The sequence below is a fragment of the Cardiocondyla obscurior genome, linkage group LG10 (genome assembly GCF_019399895.1).
Source record: "Cardiocondyla obscurior isolate alpha-2009 linkage group LG10, Cobs3.1, whole genome shotgun sequence".
In the NCBI taxonomy this organism is placed as follows: domain Eukaryota; kingdom Metazoa; phylum Arthropoda; class Insecta; order Hymenoptera; family Formicidae; genus Cardiocondyla; species Cardiocondyla obscurior.
The window spans coordinates 6455451-6479152 of record NC_091873.1 but is presented as its reverse complement, the minus strand read 5'-3'; the positions used below and the strand labels follow the sequence as shown (position 1 = coordinate 6479152).

The following is a 23702-nucleotide window of genomic DNA, read 5'->3' as shown; positions in this document are numbered from 1 at the left end:
AAAAAATGGTATGGGACTTTCTTGTTCAAAATAATTAGAACTACCCATGTCTCCCGGGTGGGTCATGAGGTATGGGACACCCTGTATATATATATATAAAAATATTGAAAAAAATTTGATGGATAACAAACGTATAATTTTTACAGGTTAGCTAAAAATCTTGGTAAGCGCAAAGGAAGCCGGCGGGGTAACGCTGGAAATCGTCTTGAATTACTAGTCTTGGTCCATCTGCATCACGTACCGTAGAGTACGTACAATAAATATACTGAATAATACTTTAGAAAGGTAGAAAACAGAGGAGAGAAAGAAGTTAAGAGACGGTACAATTAAAATATTACCGTTTTCTTCCTTCTTCTTTTCCTCTGCGATAAAAGTAATCGATTGTTTGCGCTAATTAAATTTCCTTTTCTAGGTATCATTCGATAAAATTTCGTATAAACTACCTCCGAGCCATTATTCATCATTAATGTGGATTGCTTCAACTAATTTGGTTTAATCAGAAGCTTGGGAAAACAAGGAAACGATTACCTATTACGTCTAAAGTTTACAGATAACTTGCAAATATGGTTAAAGGACCTTATCAGGAAGTCAAGTATGTATACTCAAATCAATAAATATGTAACAGAATCACGTTTTATAATCTTACGAGTTTCGACGATAAAAAAATAATTATAAATATCTTATGAAAACGCAGAAAAACTAGTTGCTAATTTTAATTGCAAAAATTTAAGGAAAGATAAAGAAAGATGCACGTCGTCATCGGGACAGCAGCAGCAACAATATCGTCAGCAGGCGTTGAACGGACGAAAGGACGACAAGTACGGCTCATGGGGACCGATTTTTAAAAACAAGGAAAATTTTGTCGACATGCACATATGTTAATTCCGTTCCTCCGCTGCGACGTATTCTACGAATTTTAAAATGTGTAAAATGCTAAGTGCCCCGCTTACAGAAGCGGTTCATGATAAAATCATCGCGATCGATCGAATATTAAATAGCATTAATCACGTATCCTCAATCGGTGGCGTAACTTGAAACTCGCGGGAGTCTATCTTTCTTATACGGCACAATCTAATCTGAATTTATATCTCGAGTACAATTGCGATAAAGAATATATGAAAGAATATGCAGACCGTAACGCACGTAGGAAAAAAAGTCTTGTTAAATTTAATGATAGGAACGTTTCAACACGATTTATATGCGCTTAGTTATTTTCGCTTTGTGATAATGGCTTTATTTTCTCTGCGACAATAATATTTCGTAGCTGCGATTAAAATGATATTGAAAAAAAAATATATTGAATCTGCAATAATGATGATAATAGCTCGGAGGACGTTGATGCACTTTGTGTCAACTTTGTTTTATTTCGCTTTAATCCAGATAATCGCAAAATGCTTGGGTATATTATATTAATTATTCATTTATATATTATATGCATGTGAAGGTTTACGTATTATATGAATTTTTCAAGTAACTGAATAAAGGTGTATTGTAACAGTTAGATGTATAATGCGTTAACGTTACGTCGCTAACGAGTGATGTGAGTTATTTTTGTTGAGCGCTGTAAATCAAACGATATACCTATCAGGATTAATGAGAGATCAAACCGAAATGATAAAGTATATACCTCCGACGAAAAATAGGCCACTCGTTGGCTCAGAACAATACAAAAAATTCTACATATATTGAATTAAATTACATTTTTATGAATATGTATAAAAAAAAAAAAAAATTAGTAAGTAAGTCGTATTTAGGAAGCATAAACATATGCATATTATATTTTTTCTCTCATTTAAGTATATGAGGGGAAGTGACTCGAGATGGGAGGCACGGGAGAGTGGAGGGTGGTGAAAGGTAGACGCGATGCAGACATCAGATTATGATTATGGATATTTTTATATAAAAAAACAGAAGAAAAAAAAAAGGAAAAAAAATGATAAAGTCGCTTTCTAGCTGATCTACGATACCGCGCGAAGTTGGCGCCGTCAGAGGTAGATGGCAAGTCGATCGTACGAAAATCATGGCTACGCCGCGTATGGAACGATGTGGAGGCAACCGTTTCCCGGAGTGCGCAGATTCGTTTCGAAGTCGGGAGAAACAGGGGAGGTCTGCGGAAGTTCTACTCCCGGGTACTCTATATACATATTTATTATTTATTTATTTATTTCTCCGTTAGTTTTAATTATTTATTTCGTTAATTTATGTCGCCGTGCATATTCGCGAGCATCTAGAATACGGTTTCTTCGAGCTTCGCGCGTTCAATTTGTATGTCCGTTACGTTCGTTCAACGGCGCTCTACTCACCGGGCCGTCTCTCGAAGACAAACGAAAGTCGAAACCGAGACAGAAGTGCATTTACCACGAGGAAATCGAAAGGGGAGGAAAAGACAGACGGTGCACGTTGTCGTATACGCACGGAACGCAAAAATCTCACGAGAAGTCGACGGCCGTCCGACGCCCCGTCGCTGCTATTTCGAGGCTGGGACATACCGGTGAGTTTTAACGCTTTTCACAATCACCTCGAAGAGGTAATCAATCGCCATTGCCAGTAATAAAAACTTGTAAAAAAATAATGGAGAAAAAAAAAATATATAAACATATTAAATATATATTTATGTTCCATATCAATTTAATTGATTAATTAAATTAATATATGTCAGTACTTTATAATCTATGCATATGTATTTATACATATACATTATTATAATTATGTAAACATGCTGTGTAATCTAATAATAGACTGAAATGCAGTTTCGGATGCTGATCGATTCCTCCAGGTAGCGATTACTAATTCTAGGGCGTGACTTGGACGACGTTTTAATAATTTATTTCAAGGAAAATACTGTTTTCAAGGAGATCTGCTTTGTCGAAGAGCTAGATATAATTATGTTTCAACATATATGTGTTAAAACGACATGTACGTATAACAGCTAGTTAGTGGCAAGTGATAATCGTGATAAAACTAGTACTTTTGAATCTAACGATGTCCATCATTTGCTAATGATACTCTAATAATTTTTCCTCAGTTTCATTCATATCGCATCATCTCGTGCGTTGACTAGATATCAATATATACACCTTAATTAGTTATTAACATGATGAAGTGATTCTCAGGTCTCTCAGTTCTTTGTCATTTTGCAGATACGCCTTTTGTCGTCTCGAGTATATTAAAATTTGAAAAGGAAGGCGAGGGAACACGTGGATTAAACTCGTAGCTCGACGGTCTCTATTTCTCCCAGACCGGAAGTCCGGAAGCTTATTTGCTGGGCGCGGGATGATTCCTGGTGTCGAGGGATGCCTCAGGAATCTCGCTGCTTCCTTTCGTCCGGTTTCTTCACGCTCGTTGCATCCGTAGGTGTCACACCGCTATTTTTATCTACGTTCAACAGCCATCCGGGAGGGTGAAGGCGCGGGATGTAGCTACCCTCTCGTATCGAGCACGCGCTCGCGAGTCTACTTTTTCAATTTCCGCTCATAGACCGAGTCTTTTAATTCATTAATTAATTCGTCGCACAGAGCGTCAACGCGGCGATGTCTTTTTTCATCTATCGATGGATCACATCAACGCGTGCTGACTTAGAACACTTAATTCATTATCATCCATCGACTCATCTCGTCGATGGTCTAAATACTTGTTATTTACTTCAGTTGAATCTATTCGTCACGCTGTTCTTAGACTATACTATAAAAGGCTCATCAGAGATTTATTTCTTATTTGTCTGATGGAAACGCAGTAGGCCTGTGCTGAATTAAACTCACCCGCACTTGCGCTTACGAGATTATTTATTATAGTTGTTCGCAAGCTCTCATTGTGCAATAATTTCATTAGTCAGAATTTCTAAGGTCAATTGTTTAAAATTGATCATGGCCCTGTCTTTCTAGTTGCGTCTAAGTCCACTACGTTGATGTGAACACGCGTACGTTTCCGTGCAGACAGCAACCGATAACTCGAGAACGTAACATATTGTAAACGTAATCTAATCTTTATCGGTGCGCTTTGCACCAACACTTGCTTCTGCAGATATGTTGTGTGAAAATTTTCTGACGGAACGTAGAGTAAAACGGATGCTAACGTATCTCGCCTCTGTACTATCCCACGTTACTCTTTACCCTCGTTGCTGGCACGATCATCGCGTGAATTCGTGTAAATTATTTTCTTCCGCGATTCTATTACTTAACTTACTTCGCACCGGCGACTTAACTTCAACGAGATTATTTGCAGAATGCACATCGATTGCCGTACAATATTACATGCTAAGAAAATTAGCTTTATTAATCTTTCCTTTCATTCGTTAACAGGGTCGTGGAAGCGTACGTGTAAAAGAAATGAATTCAATGGACTCTTCAAGTAATTAACGAAACAGAAATTAAAGAGGAAGTTCACCGGCAAGTGTGCCGTTTGTAAGAGAGCCTAGCGACAGATCTGGAATACCCTAAGTACAAAATAGGAATAAGAAAAAACGCGGCCACCCGGTATTCCTTCCCTTCCTACGCGCGTGTCGCGTACGCACGCACACAGAGGATAAAAGACAGTTGCCATCTAAGAATAGAAAAATTCTCTTTGTATTTTTGGTCGGAGGGTAATTGTCGTGGAAGACCGATTTTAAATTTATCTGCTTCACAGATACCTGTGAAGCAGATTACATATTAACGCCGACTTTTTAATTTATACTTTTATATAATATTTTAATTATCGGGACTGTGAGGATTATTGAATTTTTTCTATTTCATTGAATTTATTTTTTCTATCTTTTTCGTGAAATTTCGTGGCCAACGATATTGTTTGTTTAACTCGTGATCCACGCGGTTATTGAGCCGTGCAGTATATGCGTACGTTAATTTATTTTCACCCGCCGGTCGCGTAAACTGTAATTAGGGGAGCGCGGCTTGGATAGATTTTGGAAAGCGTTACAAACGACGATCGCGAGGGGTCCCCGGCTGAAAGACATCGCAGTCTTTTTCGTCTTCTTTGTTCCAAGTATATTCGGGACCCCCTGCGAACATAAAGGCGCGCGAAGGCGTGGTCGGAACCACCATCCGGGATAAGAGAAACTTTACTTTCTGCATCCGTCGCCATGCCGCATATAGAATAACAAGAAAGAAAAAAATAGGTATTGACCGGTTGGTGCGCACACCCAAAAAGAACGAACAGCCTAACTAATAATATCAGCTTTAACGTCATGTCGATCACATTAAGACAAATTTACAGGATCGCTTAGGTCATTATTTGGTTAACGTGAACATCAGCTCGATAGTATTCTGACTCTTTCTTTCACCTTAAGTGCCGATACGACGCGTCGTATTTCTCCGAAAGAGACGATCTTTCCCTGGGTGATTAAATCCCAGAAGAATGACGGCGTCTACCGGCATGTCGAGACGGCGGCGTTCGTGCTTCCCGAAATAACTGCCGTGTATCCTGAATCCGAGCAGGAACCACATACGTACCTTCGTATGCAGTCACGGGGAACCGGTTACCACGAGGCTAGGAAAATTAAAAAAAGAAAAAGATCTCTATCGTTTGCGTTCAACGGCATCGTGCGAACTTCTTCTAGGTATCGCGGATTATCGGTCGACTTGATATTAAATTTTAACGGGGAAACTTCTTTCAGCGACACTTCGGAGATAATGCCGCGGAAATCCCCTGAGCCTGCTATATTTGGCGTTCCGAGTCATCCTGCAGTCTCGCGACTCCGAAACATTACCGCGACGTGTTCACGGAGAAAAGAATTTCTTTGCATCTATAAATACAATTTATAGAAAACGGAATATGCGTTTTCGAATTAGTCGTGCAATTTATTTGAGGACGCAACGTACGCTTATTTAATTTTTTAAATAATCAGTGGCATTGTTATCAAATAAATTGCTTCTTTCTAAAAAGAAGCAAAATTATGCTTTTATTGGAAACTCATTAGAATAATCAATCCTTCGAGTTGCATGTTACTTATACCCCCCTTTCGTTTCAGCTCGTTACCAAATGCACCATAAAACCAGAGGCCTGTTTAATTGAGGTGAGAAAATATGAGATCCAGAGACTCTGTCGTTTACACCCCAGTATCCCTTGGACCCGACACCGACGATGAGGAAACATTGGTCAACGAGGAAGTTTACAAAAATGGTGATTATTAGAAACAATGAAACTTATTAAATTATCTAATCTTTACGTCGTGAAGTAAGAAAAGGAGCTAGGGAGCGAAATATGATATATATGTACGCGGATGTGGTCATATTGCCAAGTTAAGCTGGATGTGATTGAAAACCGAGAATTTCGAATGAGAGAAACTCTGAGTCAGCGCACCTACGCCACTTCCAAATTTGAATGCTAAAGGATCGCACACGTGGGTGTTCACGTACACGTAACGCTGAACGGATTCTCGTCGTGGTTTAATTCCATTTTTATAAATGTAATACGCTCGCACACGCAGGTGAATATTTTATATGTCGCTGATAACAATTTTATTAGAGTGCAATAACAACAGTGCAATACTGTATGTATTAACATCGTCAATCGTAATACGCCGACTTCGTGGAAGCATCTCACAGATAATCTCCGTTTCTTAATCTTATGCAGAACACGTAGCGATACGTGCCAAGTAAACATATAAAACGATAAGGTTGCATCATTCTATATGTGATTCTCAACCTTAAACACGTGTAAATTCTCGGGAAAGAAATTAGAACTGACGAATCTTAGGAGATAATCAATCATTACTTCTCACAATTGATTTGTTTTATTCGCTGCATATCTTAATGCTCAGTTATTTTCAGTTCAAGAGATAAAAACAAGGACAGAAAGCTAGAGAGTTGTAAATACATCTAAAAGTATTTCGTGAACTCACCTTATTGCATTGTTAAAAGGTTTAGAAAGCTTATTGTTAGGAAATTAAAGCAACTTGTTATTTAAAAAATTTTTTTTTTTATTGTTATTTTCTAATAACGTTTTTCTGCGACTTGAGTAAAATTCCGTAAGAGAATTCTTTGCAAATTTAACATGTCATCGATCTCTGGTTATTCAACGAGACAGGAAATGAGCAGATAAGCGAATAATTGCTGCGAGAGGGAGAAAAAGTGATAGACCATAGGGAGTACTTCTCGAGACAATAATCGTGAGACGTAAGATATAAGGCATATACCGTAGTCGAGCTGCTGCATACGCAGAAAGGATTATATTTCTTTATTCAAAAACTCAAGAATTAAAAACATATTTTATTCTGAAATTAGTATTAAGAAAAAAAAATCTTTAGATTAAGAGTAAATTTTTATAAATTAAATTTACTTCAATTAAAAAATGTTCTTAGTAAAGAATAAAATTTATCTAAAATTAAATCGACTTTATTTCAGAAATAAAAAAGCATTATTCAACTTTTTTTTGGGTCAAGAAGAATAATGTTATGTGTAATAATATTATCTTGTTTGAATAGAAGACATAAATCCAAACGAATGGCGACAAAATACTCAAAGAAATCATTCTCTCTGCGTATACACATCACGTATGCATTTCCGAGTGTTATAACGTAACGTGCGCACGTGCACGCGTGCTTAGTTATCTGCAAACCTCGTACTCGCCGATCGCCCGAGACGGAGTGAGTTTTGTGATTCAAGTGTATCAGGCATTGAATGAAAGAAGGATACGAGTGAATGAATGAACCTACTGGAAAGTAGTCGCGAGTGCGTGTCGCGGTGTGCTTAGGCGTGGACCGATAATAACGTCAGCATGTCACTTTGACAAGATCAAGTTATTATAATATTTATAACATTATACCGTTTGATTAGAACAAATTCATTTAAACGAAAAGAATGTTTTTTAAAATTATTTTCTATGTGTTAGGGGCCACTGATCGTCTCTTATATGACCAATTCTCGTCGCAATTGCTCGAAGCTATATGGAGCAAAGAGGATATCATCACGCCGATTGCGTTAGCCGCACGCTTTACGTACTATAACGTCGTACGAACGTTTGTCTGCGAGATGCGGTCAGTTGGCCGGTAGGAATGGTGACAAGCCAGCGGAGAACCGGTGTGCACACCTCGTACACATCCTTCCCATGCTTGCTTGTTTTATGCACGCGTAAAATTACGTTTTACGTATGTAAACGTAGGGCCATGCAATTCGCGTATGGATGCTGCGTGGGCGGACGAGGTATCTCGCGTTATCGGCCTGTCGATTCCCTACGGTACGCTACGCGGAGATCTTCGAGCCGTACCGCGTACTGTATATCGCTAGCGTCTTTAATAATTCCAACGATATACTCCTACCAGGAAATACGCTACATTCGCTTTGTTTAAAATTAGTCTTCTTTAAAATTCAATGAGTTTCTTTCGGCTGAGCTTATACGACGTTCACTGATCTTAAGCTTAAGGGCTGGGAGGGGGTGGGAACCTTTCAGCGAGGATTCTCGACGGTCTGGCTATCTCAGGCTCTCACGAACTACCTGCCGAATAACGTGCTTGAGCCAGAGAAATTTTTTTGCTCTCCTTTCTGCGATTAACCCTCATTTAAAATGAGAAAAATTGCTTCGCCGATAGGCCGTAAGTTGGGAACGCGAGGAATTTACAAATACGTTCTTTAGAATTGGCTATTCAAAGACTGAGATAATCGATCTGATAATTTCTTTTTAGGAAAGTTTATTAATTTATTTTTTCTTTTTTTTTTTTATAAAATATTATCTTTAATATTTAATATACTTTTTTATTTTTAAAAGAGTAGACAACTAAGTTAATTACGAACGATTACTGGGGCTGTAAACGTCTCTTATAATTATCGCGATGGTTGTTAATTTAATGCACGATGAATAATTATACCTGAATAGCGTAACGCATATTTTCGTCACTCTTACAGGAAACTCGGTCGTGGGCGAGTAATCTTGTCGCATCGTCTTTTATCGGTACGATTAGCAGAACGATTTAACGTTTAACGGTGCCTACGCGTCCAATTGTAGCTAATACGCCAGCCGAGCGTGTCAATCAAAGTGAATAATTTTTCGTCTCTCGTAAAATGCCATTCAGTGACCAAATATCACGCCGTTTGGCCACTTTGTATATTGTCACGGTACACTACGCTACTTATTCTTACGTACTCTTATCCGTATAAGGTCCGTCTTACGTCACACTTATCAAGGAAGCTTTCTGTACCTTTAAGCCTTATCATTATATTTATACCGATGCGATTTAATTTTATTTTAAATAACAATTGTGAGATATATTGAACTGTCTACGAGATTCGTCAGGCTCTGTAACACTTTTACGTTTGAACCGCACGAGCGAGCGAGAGCGTAACGCGAATCGTCACCGTCGTCGTCGTTGTTTTTAATGATAAGTCTGTCGAGCGAGGTGCCCGTTTAATTATCGATGCTCGTTTCAACGTGGGTTCTGCCTGCTTGGATCCCGGTCCGCCCACCCACATCCGCTGCACTTCTAACCCACGTAGAAAGGTGCAACAACATATCTCTATACGTTTGCGCGTCGACGAGCCAGAGTCAGCTGCAATGCTAACTCGCTAATTTGTTAATTCGCAGTTACGTTTTCCTTTCGGTCTTTATGAAGAAATTTACATGCACGGCGCGCTTATTAAACGTTTTTAACTACTATTGTCTGACGGTGCATCCTGACAAGGATATTTAGCGATTAGTTTGGGCGTACAAGACTCGAACGAAATGTGTTCGCTGGGACATTCTAAGATAATTTATGATATCAATTTGTTAATGGAACCCACTCAGCAGAGGTTTAGAAAGGTTTCTCTTTTTAATCTTCTTACTGAGTTTCGCTAAAATATAATGCTATCTTTGTACTGTTGCTTATGAAAAACGAAAATAGAATAATGTATTAGCTAATAGACTACTTCCAATTATCAATACATTATTCTATCTTTGTTTCTTACAGGTAACAATATAAAAATCGTTTTTGATTCTAATTTTCTACTCATAGTTTTCAGGATTGATCTCTTGTTTGGAACACCCTGTATAAAGATACATTAGACTGGGATGTGAAAGTAGAAAGTATTATTTTGCGAATGCGAATGTTTAAAAAGTGCGAACACACTTGTCGCGCATGCGGAAGCCGGCCCGTTTAGTATCTCTACTATCTTATCGCACGTCGCAATTCTTTAACGAGTTTACTTGTAAGTGTGAACGTGTCGGGGAAGAAAAAAGAAAAGGAAAGAAACCGAAAAGCGACGAGTATCGCCAACGTTGGAGTCTAGTCTCGTTTCAAGACGGAGGACGAAAAGAGACAAAGGCGAAAGAGAGAAGAGGAAGATTGCTAGAGCTCGTTGGGAATGGAAGAAAAAGAGAAGGAAAGAGAGAAAGGAAGCTCGTAACGAAGGAACGACCGTGAGCGAGAGAATCGGCGAAGCTATCGGGACTGCCGCGGATCGGAGCGAGCGTAGCCATCAGCGGGTGCTGGTAGACCCAAGCAAGTCGAGCTGAAGCGGTCAGCCCGGTCGGCTGACTTGCCGATTGGAGCTGCCTGAGTCCGCTACTCCACCAGCCAATCAGCCAACTCGGTCATCGCATTCCTCCGTCTTTGCGCTGCGTTGTGCCTGCGCTGCGCTTCGTTGCTTCGCGGTGCGCTCGGCCGAACGGCCTGCCACTCTTGGCTCGGCCCGACGGCAGACCCTGGCAAGAGGGAAGAGTGGAGTGGATCGCCGCACATTGCCGCCGCGGCAAGTGCCAGTCCGGCGGGCTAGTGCGTCACGAGCCTCGATCGCGCGTTCAACGTTTTGCCGGCGTTTCGAGAACCGACCCCGAGCGGAATGAAGGAAAAACCGGACGATCGCTACGAGAGAGACGTAAGACCGTGAGATCGGTTGGAATCGCGTGGCGGACAACCCGCTCACCTCTGCGTTCGCGGTACCCTGCGTGTCAGCGATGCCTGTCAGGTGCACGCATTCCGATTCGGCTGTGTCAGCCGTACTACTACACGCGCAGCTCGACGCTCCAATTTCCTGTTATGTGCGACGTGACTCTAGTGTATCACACCGGTGCGTGAGAATCTCCATAGCTGGATTAAATAAAACCCGTACCTGTGCGTAAAGAGGAATAAAAAGAGAAACGTTTGCAACGGCGTGGAGAAGAGCGAGATTCTACGACATGGCGCCCCCCGACAGATCGCCTCGCCCTAACTCCGGTCTCAGCGTCTCCGTACTTGGTAAGAACTTTATGCGCCGCGATTGCCCTTCGAATTTACTTCGCATCACTTATTTGTAATGATTATTTTAACCCACGAGCAGAACATGGAGTTCGCAGTAACTCGAGATGATTTGTTTTAAGTTAGAATTATTAAAAAGTTTTATGTCTCCAACAAATTATGTTCTCTTAATGCCTGGCGTATAAATAAAAAAAGATTTTAAAACTGGTACGTTATCCTGAGATTTAATAAAAAAAAATAGAGTGATCAGGATAGTGTTCTGTTCAAGGGTTAACATAGTCACATTAAAAATGTTCTAGAAAAGAAAATTGTAGGAATGCACTTGTAGTGTTAATTAACGAGATGGCTTATTAGGGCATTCTTCGAACATGCTTGACGTGTAACCAAGTTATTAAAAGGCAGAGAGAAGAGAAAATCTCAAATCAACGAGTCGCTCATCGCGTGCACGGTACAATCATGTTGATTTTCTGCCACTTGAATCGCGTGGTGTCGTTTATTATTTATAGAGACGCGATTAAATTTTACGCAAGGTCTTTTTTTAAGCACGCATGGTATAAATTTGATAACGAGTTTTTTTTTCTTTTTCTTACGCAATGGTCTCTCTGTCATTACGCAAACAAATCGGATTAATATTTTTTAAATACAAATCACTGAAAGTTTTTATATACGATGAATGAATGGAGTGCTAGAAAATAATTTCTTTAGGAAGAACAGTTTAAATAATAATAAATGTTTAAAGTGAATCTAATAATCGCGTGTAAACGATAGCGCGGCATCTGATTATCTCGCAAAGTAATAGTAATATTTTAATTCAACCTCAAAAATCAAATGAAAGAGGAAAGGTGGGAAAGAAGTTCGTCTCGAGCTTCATTTGTATTTAGCCGATTGTGTCAGAGCATATAAAAAAAACTATGCGTCGATGGTCGAGTCACAGATAAGACACCGCTACTATCGGAAGACGGAATTAACTATAGAGCGAAGCCAAGAAAAACTTTGAGATTCAACATTTCTTCAATTTATCACCGATATCCCTACAATGGCGTATCTACAAATATTACCGCTTCATTTTATTTGCACTCGGGAATAATTTTTATCATTTATTCATAACCGGATGAGAAACAGACGATACGCAATTGAGAGAAAAATATAGTCATTTTTAATCTCGATTATAAATTCGTAACCTTTACAATGAATATAAATAATATCGTCTTGTATTTATAAATGATTATGGAGAGAGAACATTACGTACGAAAGATTTAAAAATACTGCTAAGTGACATTTAAAGAAAATCAGTATTTGATGGTAAAAGTTTCTCGACGTCGGTATCGAACGTGAATAATTATCTGGCTGAGCCTCGTTTTACTCGTAGACTAGTTAAGTCTTTAAAATTGAAAAGACAGTTTTCTCACGCAATTTAAACATATGTTTATTGAGCGTGGAAAAGCACAGGTGATATCTAGTAATATACCGCGATACCTGCAATACATTATGTTGCATGCATTCATTACGAAATATACACACCTGTACGCACACCTTGCCTTGAATACAACAGAGTCTAACTTTCTCTGTCACCTGCATCTAATACACGAATATATATTTTACATTAGACATATTGATACGGTTTGTTAATTATATTAATTATTTTAAATAGGTCAGTTGAAATGTTTTTTTTTTTAATATTTTTTTTTTGCAAGAAGTGCGTTTTGTGGAAAAAAGAAATAAGCGACTCGACTTGCGAAAAAGAGACCAGAGTTTCCCAACGCGACATTCAATATGCGCTGCGAGAGAAATTTGCCCTTAACGATAATTTTATGATCTTTTTAACCGCAAATGGAGTTGACTCGACCACTTCCACCACCGTAATGGTCGAGTCAACTGTATTTATTCGTTAGAAATGTCATAAAATTACTGTGGAGGCCAAAAGTAGCTACATTTTATATTTTTTTTCTTAGTACGACTCGCACTTATAATTGTACTTCTCGTCACGCAGCCACCTTCCTTGCGAAACGCGAACACCTGTTTACGCAATTCGGCATAAAGTGCAGACAAAAAAGAAAATGAAATAAAAGATGCAGAGTTTCTTTCAAGCTAAAATTTTGTAAGTCAGCGAGAACGTAGAGCATCTAGTTATACAAGAGTCATTTCTTTGATGATTTTTCTTTCAAGAAAGGAAATAAAAGAAGGAAAAAAAAAAAGAAGGATTCTCGATGATCCATGAATACATCATCGGAATATATTATACATATATGCGCACAAGAAAGACGGTCCTTGAAGAAGGTACACGCGCGATTTCACGACGTTTGTTATGTGACTCACTTTCTTGTCGCATCGCAAACTGATATACCAGGTCCATTCGCAAATTAATAAGAAAATCTCTTTTAATACACGTATACGTAATCATGTTTCTGCCGTCCTTGAATGTTCAATTTTTAGATTTTACGTGAGATATTCCGTTTCTTGCGAACGCGCGATTAAACAATATGTATGCATTTTGTTAGCGCGCAATAATTTTTTATTTCAATTTTATTTCTATCCCGCGACGAGCGTGGCAAAAAGAATTTTGTCTGCATATAATTATTTGCGTGTATATTAAAATATTATAACGATATATATGATTGCGAATCTATGCATGCTGTGGGCGGTTGTGTCTCGAGTGAGAGGAATAGGCGACCAGCAGTCTTACGATCAAGATCGTCTCGCTACACGTTCTAAGAATCAAGAACCTGAATAAGCGTCTGTTGATGTGTGATACGTATCGATTTTTTTTTTTTTTATATCGAAAGATATAACGAAAGTGATTATCACTCATTCGCGAGAAATCTTAATTTCTATTTTACTCAAATTTTATTTTATAAACTCGTCGACAAATCTGCTGAGTATCTGTATGAGCGAATGCATTATTTTCTTCGTGACCATGTTTGTAAAACATGTAGGTGATATTTATATTAGTTTGATAAGTTATGGCAATAGCTAAATGTAAGGTAACGCGTTACGTTAGGCTTCGTCGACATTTATTTTTAATTTTATATTGTAAAACGTTTGAGACGTGCCTTAGGGAAACGCTACGCGATTCAGCGATATCACGATATTTCGTAGCCTTCTTGGCGTATTGAAGGTAAATCAGACGGGATTTAAATACGACAGGACTGTAGGCGAGCACCTCGGTGGAGTAACTTTCTCTTACTCTTCTGGACACCGAATAACGATTAATACACGTGACTCGTCGAAACCGTAACAACGACCAGATAACTGCCGTTCTCCATTCAACGGGCACCGTTTCTTGCGTTCTCATATTATTATCCAGATTTATCAGACTCGTTTTCTCTTTTTCGTACAATGTTTTTAAACCGAATATCCTAACGACGCGTTGAATGTCTTTTTCCAAATTAATTTTTAATTAAATTAATTGTAGGATCCAAATTATAAGGAGACACGCAGAAAGAGAGAAAGAGGAAAAGAAAAAAAAGAAAGACCTGTGGGAAAGCGGAGATGGAGAAGAGCTGGGCTAGCAGACCAACCAACAGGTGGTCCTCGGTTGGTGGACGTTGTTCATTTTGCCCTGTTCCACTTCGTTTTCCCGTCTGGCAAACCACAGACTTTAATCGCTCCCATTCTTGCTCCATCGAGGTCGGCCGAAAGAGCACTTTGCCGCATTTTCGAACGGGACTCTTATTGAAACAGCATTATTTATAATACCGTGCAGGCTTCGTGCAAGTTTTTCGCGGCTCACGGAATATTATTAAAATTACTGCTGTTCAGTAATTTTTAATATTCGAAGCGTATAATCTGCTAAATTTGTTTAGCGGTGTTAAATTAGAAATGCTTCCCTCCCCAAGAGTTGTAAATTATAAATAGTGAAGAATTTGCGTCCCTAAGGGGAACAATTAAAATAAATGAAAGAGGCCTACGGTCCGCCCTAAGAAAACAAGGAGAAGCGAGATCTTGGCGTCGCGCACCAGACCAGACAGACCAGACTCGGTGCGTTGACCCAGCAGCCCAGCTTACGGTAACCCAGCCGATCCTCCGCCGCGCGGAATTGCTGCACCTGCCTCACGCGGACTTACCGGTACGAGGGGTCGTGTGACTTCCTTCTTTTCTCCTCTTTTCTTTCCCGTTTCCCTGCGCATCGGACTTTGTCTGTCGAGCTGAGGTCCGCCCGTAGAGGGGGATTCACTTTTCACGCAATTTATCCGCACGTCTCCTCTTTCTCTCTTTATCGTTTCGCTTCATATTCCTCGAAATCTACCGCGCTTCCAATTGCGAGACATATACGTTAACGCGGTATCTCCTTATTTGTTACAATTCCTTTTCTACATTTATATTAGAACGTAACTACGTTTGGATAAAGCGTGATTATTAAAAAAAAGAAAAAGAAGGGTCAGCTACGAGAAGAGAGTGCGCGCGAAGTCTCTTGACCTTACCAGACTTTCTACATTAGAATGCTTTATATATACGACGCCTTGTTCAATTTATCTGCGCGCTCATGATGAACAGGCATCGCTGCTTCAACATGTGAGCTAAAGCGGCACACTAATATTTATAACTACTTTGTGTGAGGACCAGGATATTCTTAGGATATCGCACGCGAATGTCCTGGATACTCTATAGGTATCCCCGAAGACATACTTGCGCTGCCTAAAATTAGAACGACTAAGTGACCGTGCTTTTTATTTTCAGACTTGGCACAGATACGAGCGCTGGTCGAGTCGACGGGAGCCTTGGGTGGGTCTACATGCCCGTCGTGCGAAATGCCCTTCGACAAAGGGAAAAAACGTCGGCTAATCGATTCCTGCGGCCACGAACGCTGTTACTCCTGCCTGTTTCGCAGCGAGGTTTGCCCGCTTTGCCTGCGCGGCTATGATCTCAACGACGACGACGGGCTGGAGGAATCGTCTCTTAGAGACGTTTCCTCAGCACCTCTGTCTACCTTTTCTCCCACGGACGGCTGGCTTGATCAGTCATCGACAGTGAATTCTCTTTGTGGCAGTCCTAGGCTACGCACTAAGATTACGACAAGGGCTAATCTGCCGTCGCGAGTTTTACACGTAAGCTTTGTCATTGTTAGAGAAAAATCTACTTAATCCTTGCTCCGTTTATTCCCTTATTCTTTTTTGACGTATTGTATTTCAAGAATAACGTTTTATAATAGTTACCAAACTCCTCCTTTTTTTTTCTTTTAAATTTATTATATTAATTTGCCAAAAAAAAAAGAATTTTTGTTCTTGTTACTGCATTTTTTTTTAAAAGTTAAGCACTCTGTATTTTGTACAATTGCGTTCGCTGTTTAATTGTTATTATAATTTTCAGCAGCGAGGCGCGGCAGAAAATCTCTCGTTGATAGCAGTAGCTAAGAATTTGAAAAGCAAAGCTTCGCCACTTGCAGTTCCTCCTGTCTCTCAAGATCGGCAAAAGCTCAAGATGACGCAAAGTACGTGCAAGTGTGCAATTAAATCTACGCCTAACGCAAAATGCTTATATATAAAAATATATAATTTGATTCTACAGGTTGCCCTACTCCGCCGAATCAACGAAGAAGGTTTTTCCTCAACCCGAAACTGCTCAGAAGTTCCTTTGCCGTTCAGAGATCTTCGAGACCCACGGCATCCTCGCCTGAACCGATTATAAATGACAATCCTTCCGCCTTGTCAGGTACAAATTATCTTTCTTAAATCAACTCTAGGCTCGCGTTGTTCTTTTCTTAAAGAGAAAGTATCGTGACTCATGTGGAATATTTTGATAACGTCAAAAAAATTACACGCACACATACAGTTTGGATGACGTCATCTTTGGAAGGAAAAGCGAGATGGCCCGGCGTTGTTTTGGGAAAAATCAAATCGCTGTGGAGCAGTAGTCAAGGCACGGCTAATGACGGGTTGAATCAACTCATCGACCCGTCGAATAAAGTTGCAGGCAGGGGGCATTTTTAAAATTTCATTGTCGAGTTTATTATTAAAATACTTATTTGTGAGATGCTTAAAGTTATGCAAGCGAATGTTAAGGAATAAAAGTTGTCACGCACGCGAGCGTCTACTTGTATTTCCCGGCGTAGGGCACTTATTAAAGTCTAAATAAGAGTAATTTCTTTTAATAATACCTTTTTTTTGTAGTGTCTTTTTTTTTTAAAGCATGATTCGCAATTTACAATTATCTTTCGTTATAATTATTTTATTATTTTATTATATCATCGCTTTTATGGGTATTGCTGAGTGATATGTATGACTTCCTTCTATTATTTAACTAAATAATTAGAATATTTTTTGTAAAAACCTTCTTTGCATTTTTTATGGATATTGTTAGCTTTAAAATTAAGCTTTTAACGTTTATTCAATTTAAAATGTTTACCTAAGTATATTTTATAATTAGTAGTGTGTGATTTTTGTTTTGCCCGTCAATCTCTAAGCAGCACAAAGCACTTTTTATCTCGGCCAGCACTGTTTGGATTTGTAAACCTACACAGTTAATTATTTTATATTCGTGCATTACCTAATTAATTTTATTTTTTACAGACGATGAAGGTGGTTGCGTGAAACCGCTGACTTCGAAGACTAGAAAATCGTCGCAATCGGACTTGTACATGAGACTGGGCCTATTATTGGGATCTAATCGAGCAAACGCCAGCGTGGAATCGAGCGCGTATCCTTCGCGAACTCCGGTTCAAGGACACGACAGCTCCGCGGCCTCTTTTAGTAGCTTAACTAGCTTCGAGACGCAGACATTGGCGTCGACGAATACGAGTCCGGTGTCTACACTAACGGGCACGTCGAGCGAAGCCGAGGCTGCAGCGGCCCTACGATGTTCTCTTAAACCGAAGACTAAGGCCAAAGGGAAAATTAAATCCAAAGAGTGCGACAGCGCCAGCAGCCTGGCATCTATTTCCACGTCATTATCTGCGTCGACGTCAATGTCTATGTCTATGTCCGTCTCAGTATCGGGTCTATCGAACGGCAGTTCTAGCCCGCTCGCACCTAGAAGGCATTCCGTCAACTCCTCACAAGCGGGCCAAACCGATGAGCTCGGCCAGTTAAAAAACAGACGATCCTGCACCCGAAGATCGGCGAGAGTCGGCAATGTTAAAGGCCCAATGGATGCGAAATGTAATACTCAATATTCCGTTTTTTTATATTTAAATCTAAGTATAAAAATTCCTCACATATATGTGTTTATTTCAGTACGTTTCGCTCAGCGTCATACGGCACAATTAAATCTAAAACCATTATTCTTCGAAGTGCCGCTACTAGAGGAAGATCCACTTTTCGCAGGACGGCAATGGTTGTTACAAGAATTAGAATCTGTTATTAATGGTTCTGGACCTGGTATTTTAATTTCCGGTTCGTCGGGCACGGGAAAAACTGCGCTTGTTTTACAATTAGTGGAACACAGTTGCTTCGGAAGAAGAAAAGAGCAGACGAGAACCGCGAAAGTGAGCGAGGAATGTGACGAGAGAGAAAAAGTGAATACTAATGCGACACTGCAAGACAATATTCGGCATACAAACGAAAAAGTACGATTATTAACACATTTATTTTAATATGAGCTTAAGTGAGTTTACGAAAAAGATGCATACTAGATTGTCTCGAATTACAGGTCCGCGAATTGGCGTCGCACGTTGTGGCTTATCACTTTTGCCAAGCTGACAATAACAGTACCTGCCTAGTCCCAGATTTAATTCATTCGCTAGCTGCGCAACTTTGCCAAGCGCCTCAACTAATCTCTTATAGAGAGTATCTTTTATCTGAGCCCCATCTTCAAGGCTCACTGTCGCAAAGAGAATGTACCGTCGATCCAGATCTCGCGCTCTCGAGAGGTATTATCGAACCGCTTTTAACTCTAAAGAAAGCCAACAGACTGCCAACTTCGAATATGGTAAGCAAATGTTAACGAGCATTAATACATTATCGTCTTGTGGCTAAAATTATCTTTTCATTTGCGAATAAACTGTACGAAATAAATTTTATTATTATGCTGCGGATGTTTAATGAATTTTATTTACAGGTAATATTAATCGACGCTGTTTGCGAAGCGGAGTATCACAGGCCGGACAGAGGCGACACTATAGCTTCTTTTTTAACGAGGCATGCACCTAACATTCCTAGTTGGTTGAAAATTGTTTGCACGGTCAGAACGCAGTTGTTGGATTGTGCAAAGCAATTACCATACACGAGGATCTCATTAGACAAGACTACAAACGATACAATTGGGAACAGTATTGCGAAGGATTTATCCGATTATATCGGTTATAGATTAGCGCAAAGCCCTTCTATTCAATCGAATGTAACTGCGTCAGTAAATGGCAAGGCGGAATCGTCGTGCAACGCGAATCAAACAAGATTTTCTTCACATTTGCTCACTTTAGCCAGGGGTAGTTTTCTTTTTGCTAAACTAACGCTCGATCTTATTGAGAGTGGACATTTAGTTGCTAAATCCGCAAGTTACAAGGTACGTGCAATCGTATTTCTTATTTTCTATTTTAACTGTAATTCTAATTAAACGAATCTTTATTGCTTCAACAATATAAGAAAATTATAAAAAGAATAAAATTTAATAAGCGTTATTTAATTTTCTAGGTATTGCCGGTTTCTCTCGCGCAGATCTTTCAATTACATTTTAATTTGAGATTTCCTACGGCAGCGTCGTTCGATAAAGTACAACCTCTTTTAGCTGTTTGTCTAGCAGCATTATATCCACTAACTCTACCTGAAATTTTTTATTCTGTTAATTCTTTAAATATAAATTATTTTATTACGTGGGATGATTTTCTACAAAGATTTAAGGTAAGTACACTAAACAATTTGATAGTAATATAATTATTCTTTATAACGGGTAATTTTTAACGGATACATTCTATAGTTTTCTCATACTTATTTCTTTCTGTCTCTGTCTTTTCACCAATGGTGCGAAAATAATGTAAGTCGTAATAATTTAATAACAAATATATATATATTTATTTCAATTAGATATATTGAAATAAATGCAAGAATTTTCTTATGAAATGAAATTTTAACTTTGTCAATTCTCATTATGTAACCCGTATTAATTTAATCAATATATTTATATAATACTATTTTTTTTTCTTTATAGATGCTTTCTGGCTTTCTTGTGAAACGCTTGGACAGCACGTATATGTTTTTTCACCCCTCATTCAGGGAATGGTTAATGAAAAGAGATGAGGGAGAATCAACAAAGTTCCTGTGCGATTACAGACTCGGTCATGCGGCTATAGCATTCAGATTGTCTCGTCTTCAATCGCCGTTAGATGGTGACAAAGCTTTAGAATTAGGTCATCATGTGCTAAAGGCACATGTTTATAGAGGTGTAACACCATGCTGGCCATCACGCGATTTACAAGTATGCTATTTCATCAATTAATATAAAACGATAATTAAACGTAAAATATATTTAAAGTAATAATCTATCTGAGATTCTTTATTCATTCTTAGGCAATTTGGCTGACTTTATCGACCGAATGCATCTCTTCAGCATTGTGCACGCTTCGAAACATTTATAGCCCGAATGTAAAAGTATCACGATTGCTCCTGCTGGCGGGTGCATCACCGAATCACATAACCGAGTACTTGGGTAACGCGCCTGTCCTTTGCATGTACGCGCATGAAGGTTCCGTAGAAATGGTGTCTCTATTACTCGAGTTTGGAGCCGATGTCGAACTAACTAACAACCAAGGGTGTACTGCGCTATCGCTCGCGGCTGCCCGGGGACATTGCGATGTTGTAAGAAGGTACAATCAAACATACATATGCATATTTGTATATGCATCTCGATGCAATTTAATATTACTATATGTTTTTGACAGATTGGCTGCCGCCGGAGCCTCACTGGGACATGTGGACATGGCCGGCCAATGTCCTTTAGTACACGCGGCAAGACACGGAAGATTATCCGTAGTTGGATATCTCCTTGCTTGTGACTGGGTCATGCCTACCAGTGAAAGTAAAACGGAAAACGGCGTTTCGGAAATAGGCAGAGAAGAAGCTGCTCAGCAAGCTGTCGTTGCAGCTGCGTCACAGGGTCACGAAGCAGTTGTAGAATATCTTTTAGACATGGCAGAAGTAATTGTCGATCGACCAGATTCATTGATCGGCGAGACTGCCCTAACGATCTCCGCGGCAAACGGTTCGACCGCGACAGTTTCCGCGCTTTTAGCTCGCGGTGCTAATCCTATAGTTGTAAATACGAAGGGACTTTCTCCTCTTATGCTCGCTGCCAAGGAAGGACATTGGGGAACTGCTGAACGACTTTTGCAAGGTTAATTTTTATCTTTTTTTTTTTTTTTTTTAGATAATTGTAAAATGCTACCGTAACTGAATGCCATATATTTGTGTTTATCTCAAATAAGATTCGTCATATAATTGTTTAAATATTATATTGTTATGTTAAATATTATATTGTAAATATTATATTGTTAAATGTTATAATTATTTTGCAGGAGATTTATCTATGAGCACGAATACAATATCTGACGAAACAGTAGCACTGTTAGAACAATGCGATTCCGCTGGCCGTACTGCTTTAATGTTGGCCGCTTCCGAAGGCCACATTAATTTGCTCGAACTATTTCTCGATAAAGGATCAAATTTAGAAACTAAGGACAAGGAGGGGCTCACTGCTCTTGGTTGGGCTTGCGTTAGAGGACGCGTAATCGCTGTGCAAATGTTGCTCGATCGCGGCTCTAATGTTAATACGAATGATAACTCTGGTAGAATTCCTTTGGATTTGGCCGCATTTCAGGTACAATTTTTTTTTTATATATCCTTTGCCTTATATACATTATTATCACGATCTAATTTTTTTTATATTTACAAAAACGTATGCAGGGTAATCCAAAACTAGTACAGTTGTTACTCGAAAAGGGAGCCGCGGTGGAACATGTTGATCTACATGGTATGCGACCTCTGGATCGAGCAATTGGGTGTCGCAATATACCCGTCGTTCAATGCTTCCTACGTCGCGGTGCTAAACTAGGTCCTGCTACATGGGCTATGGCAGCAGGAAAACCAGACGTTTTGATAATACTATTAAATAAACTTTTAGAAGACGGTAACGTCTTATATCGAAAAAATAGATTAAAAGAAGCGTCGCATCGGTACGCGTACGCTCTTAGAAAATTTCCCGTTTCGCCGGAAGAAGATTGCCAGGGACAAGAACAAAGTCACATGATGCTGCAGCTTCAAACTTTTACGCAACTTCATTTGAACTTTATTTTAAATCTGAGTCGATGCAAACGCAAGATGAACGTTAGTAATTTAACTTTTTCAACGTCACGTTAATTTACGCGATAAAAAAATTTATGCTATTTTATCGATGATGTAAAACGTGATTTTTTTTTTTTACAGGAATATACCGAAGCTATTGAACTCGCTAACGAAGCCCTCGTTATTCGGCCCGTTTCTTACGAAGCATTCTATGCCAGAGCTAAAGCACGTATGGACTTGGGCATGTTTGAAGACGCACTATCAGATGTTCAAGAAGCTATTCAAAATGCACCCGCTCACAACAGACAAGATCGTAGAGTACTTATGACTTTAAAAGATGAGATTGTCTGTCGGATTAATGGTGCTGGGACCAATAAAGAACACGATGATTGTATCGATAGATCTCGCTTTCGGGCATCAATAGATACTCTTACTGAATTGTAATACTTGCTTAAAATGTTTGAAGAAGAATAAGTTATATCAACTCGAATTCAAACATAATAATAATAATTTATAACTAAATTGTAAATTCGTGACATAATTAAAAATCGGATCTAAGTTTTAAAAGCGAAACGAATTTTAATCAAGCTTTAATCTTTTCAAACAAGTTTCGTATTTTATATTTATGCTTATTAAATAATGGCACTAAAATTGCATTTAAAAATCAAGACGCTATATTACTAGTAAGCAAACAGATAAGAGAAATTGAGAATATCAATGTTAAATAATTTATATAGAATTGTATTAATATTCATAGCTCGTTTTTCAGTTATTAATATTTTGTAATATCTTAAAATAAGTATGCGTGCGTGCGTATGAATGTGTATGTAATGTGTGCGTGTGTTTGATTGCGTATTTATAAACACATTCTTTTTTTACATTTTATATTTTATGTATGTATATATCTACAAGTATATACATATGTGTATATACATACTCATATATACATACATGTGATCATTTATTATTCCAAAATAGTTTTTGATTTTGATTATTCTAATTTAAACAAACTATTTAACTGTATTTTTATCAGTATTTTATACTATTACAAATATAATTGCAATATTCATTAATGATATTAAATATAAATGTAATTTATTTACATTAATACATATCATACGTGTTATTCGTTTGACATGAGTATTCAACGTTATTATATTTAATATTAAATTATATTAGTTGCGTAAAAATTGAAACAAAATTTTATATTGCTCATTTCTCACCGTTCTCTTGCGATATGTATCTGTAATCGAATTTCCGATCTGTTAAGTTATCTTATCGCGGGAATTATTATCAGAACTTGTAACAAAAGATTCTCTTTTTAGGAGACAAATAATAAAGAAAAGAAGCGAAAA

General features: G+C 38.7%; 1 protein-coding gene across 10 annotated transcripts; it reads left to right on the top strand.

Annotated features, from left to right (window-relative positions):
* The first annotated feature begins 413 nt into the window (after positions 1–413).
* On the top strand, positions 414–23702 carry Rols (rolling pebbles). 10 transcript variants are annotated; one of them, XM_070662961.1, is made up of 20 exons: positions 414–592; positions 732–2491; positions 2739–2916; positions 3141–3350; positions 5963–6114; positions 15818–16185; positions 16448–16568; positions 16646–16789; positions 16910–17050; positions 17647–18234; positions 18310–18641; positions 18725–19003; positions 19133–19576; positions 19705–19911; positions 20219–20485; positions 20578–20873; positions 20949–21400; positions 21582–21883; positions 21970–22389; positions 22489–23702. In XM_070662961.1, exons 5-20 carry the CDS (start codon positions 6018–6020, stop codon positions 22789–22791), a joined length of 4761 nt encoding a protein of 1586 aa, XP_070519062.1. In that variant the 5' UTR covers positions 414–592; positions 732–2491; positions 2739–2916; positions 3141–3350; positions 5963–6017; the 3' UTR covers positions 22792–23702. The 10 variants fall into 10 exon arrangements, with proteins under 10 accessions (XP_070519062.1, XP_070519064.1, XP_070519061.1 ...); XM_070662963.1 differs by lacking the exons at positions 2739–2916; positions 3141–3350 and having other exon boundaries at positions 16451–16568; XM_070662960.1 differs by lacking the exons at positions 2739–2916; positions 3141–3350.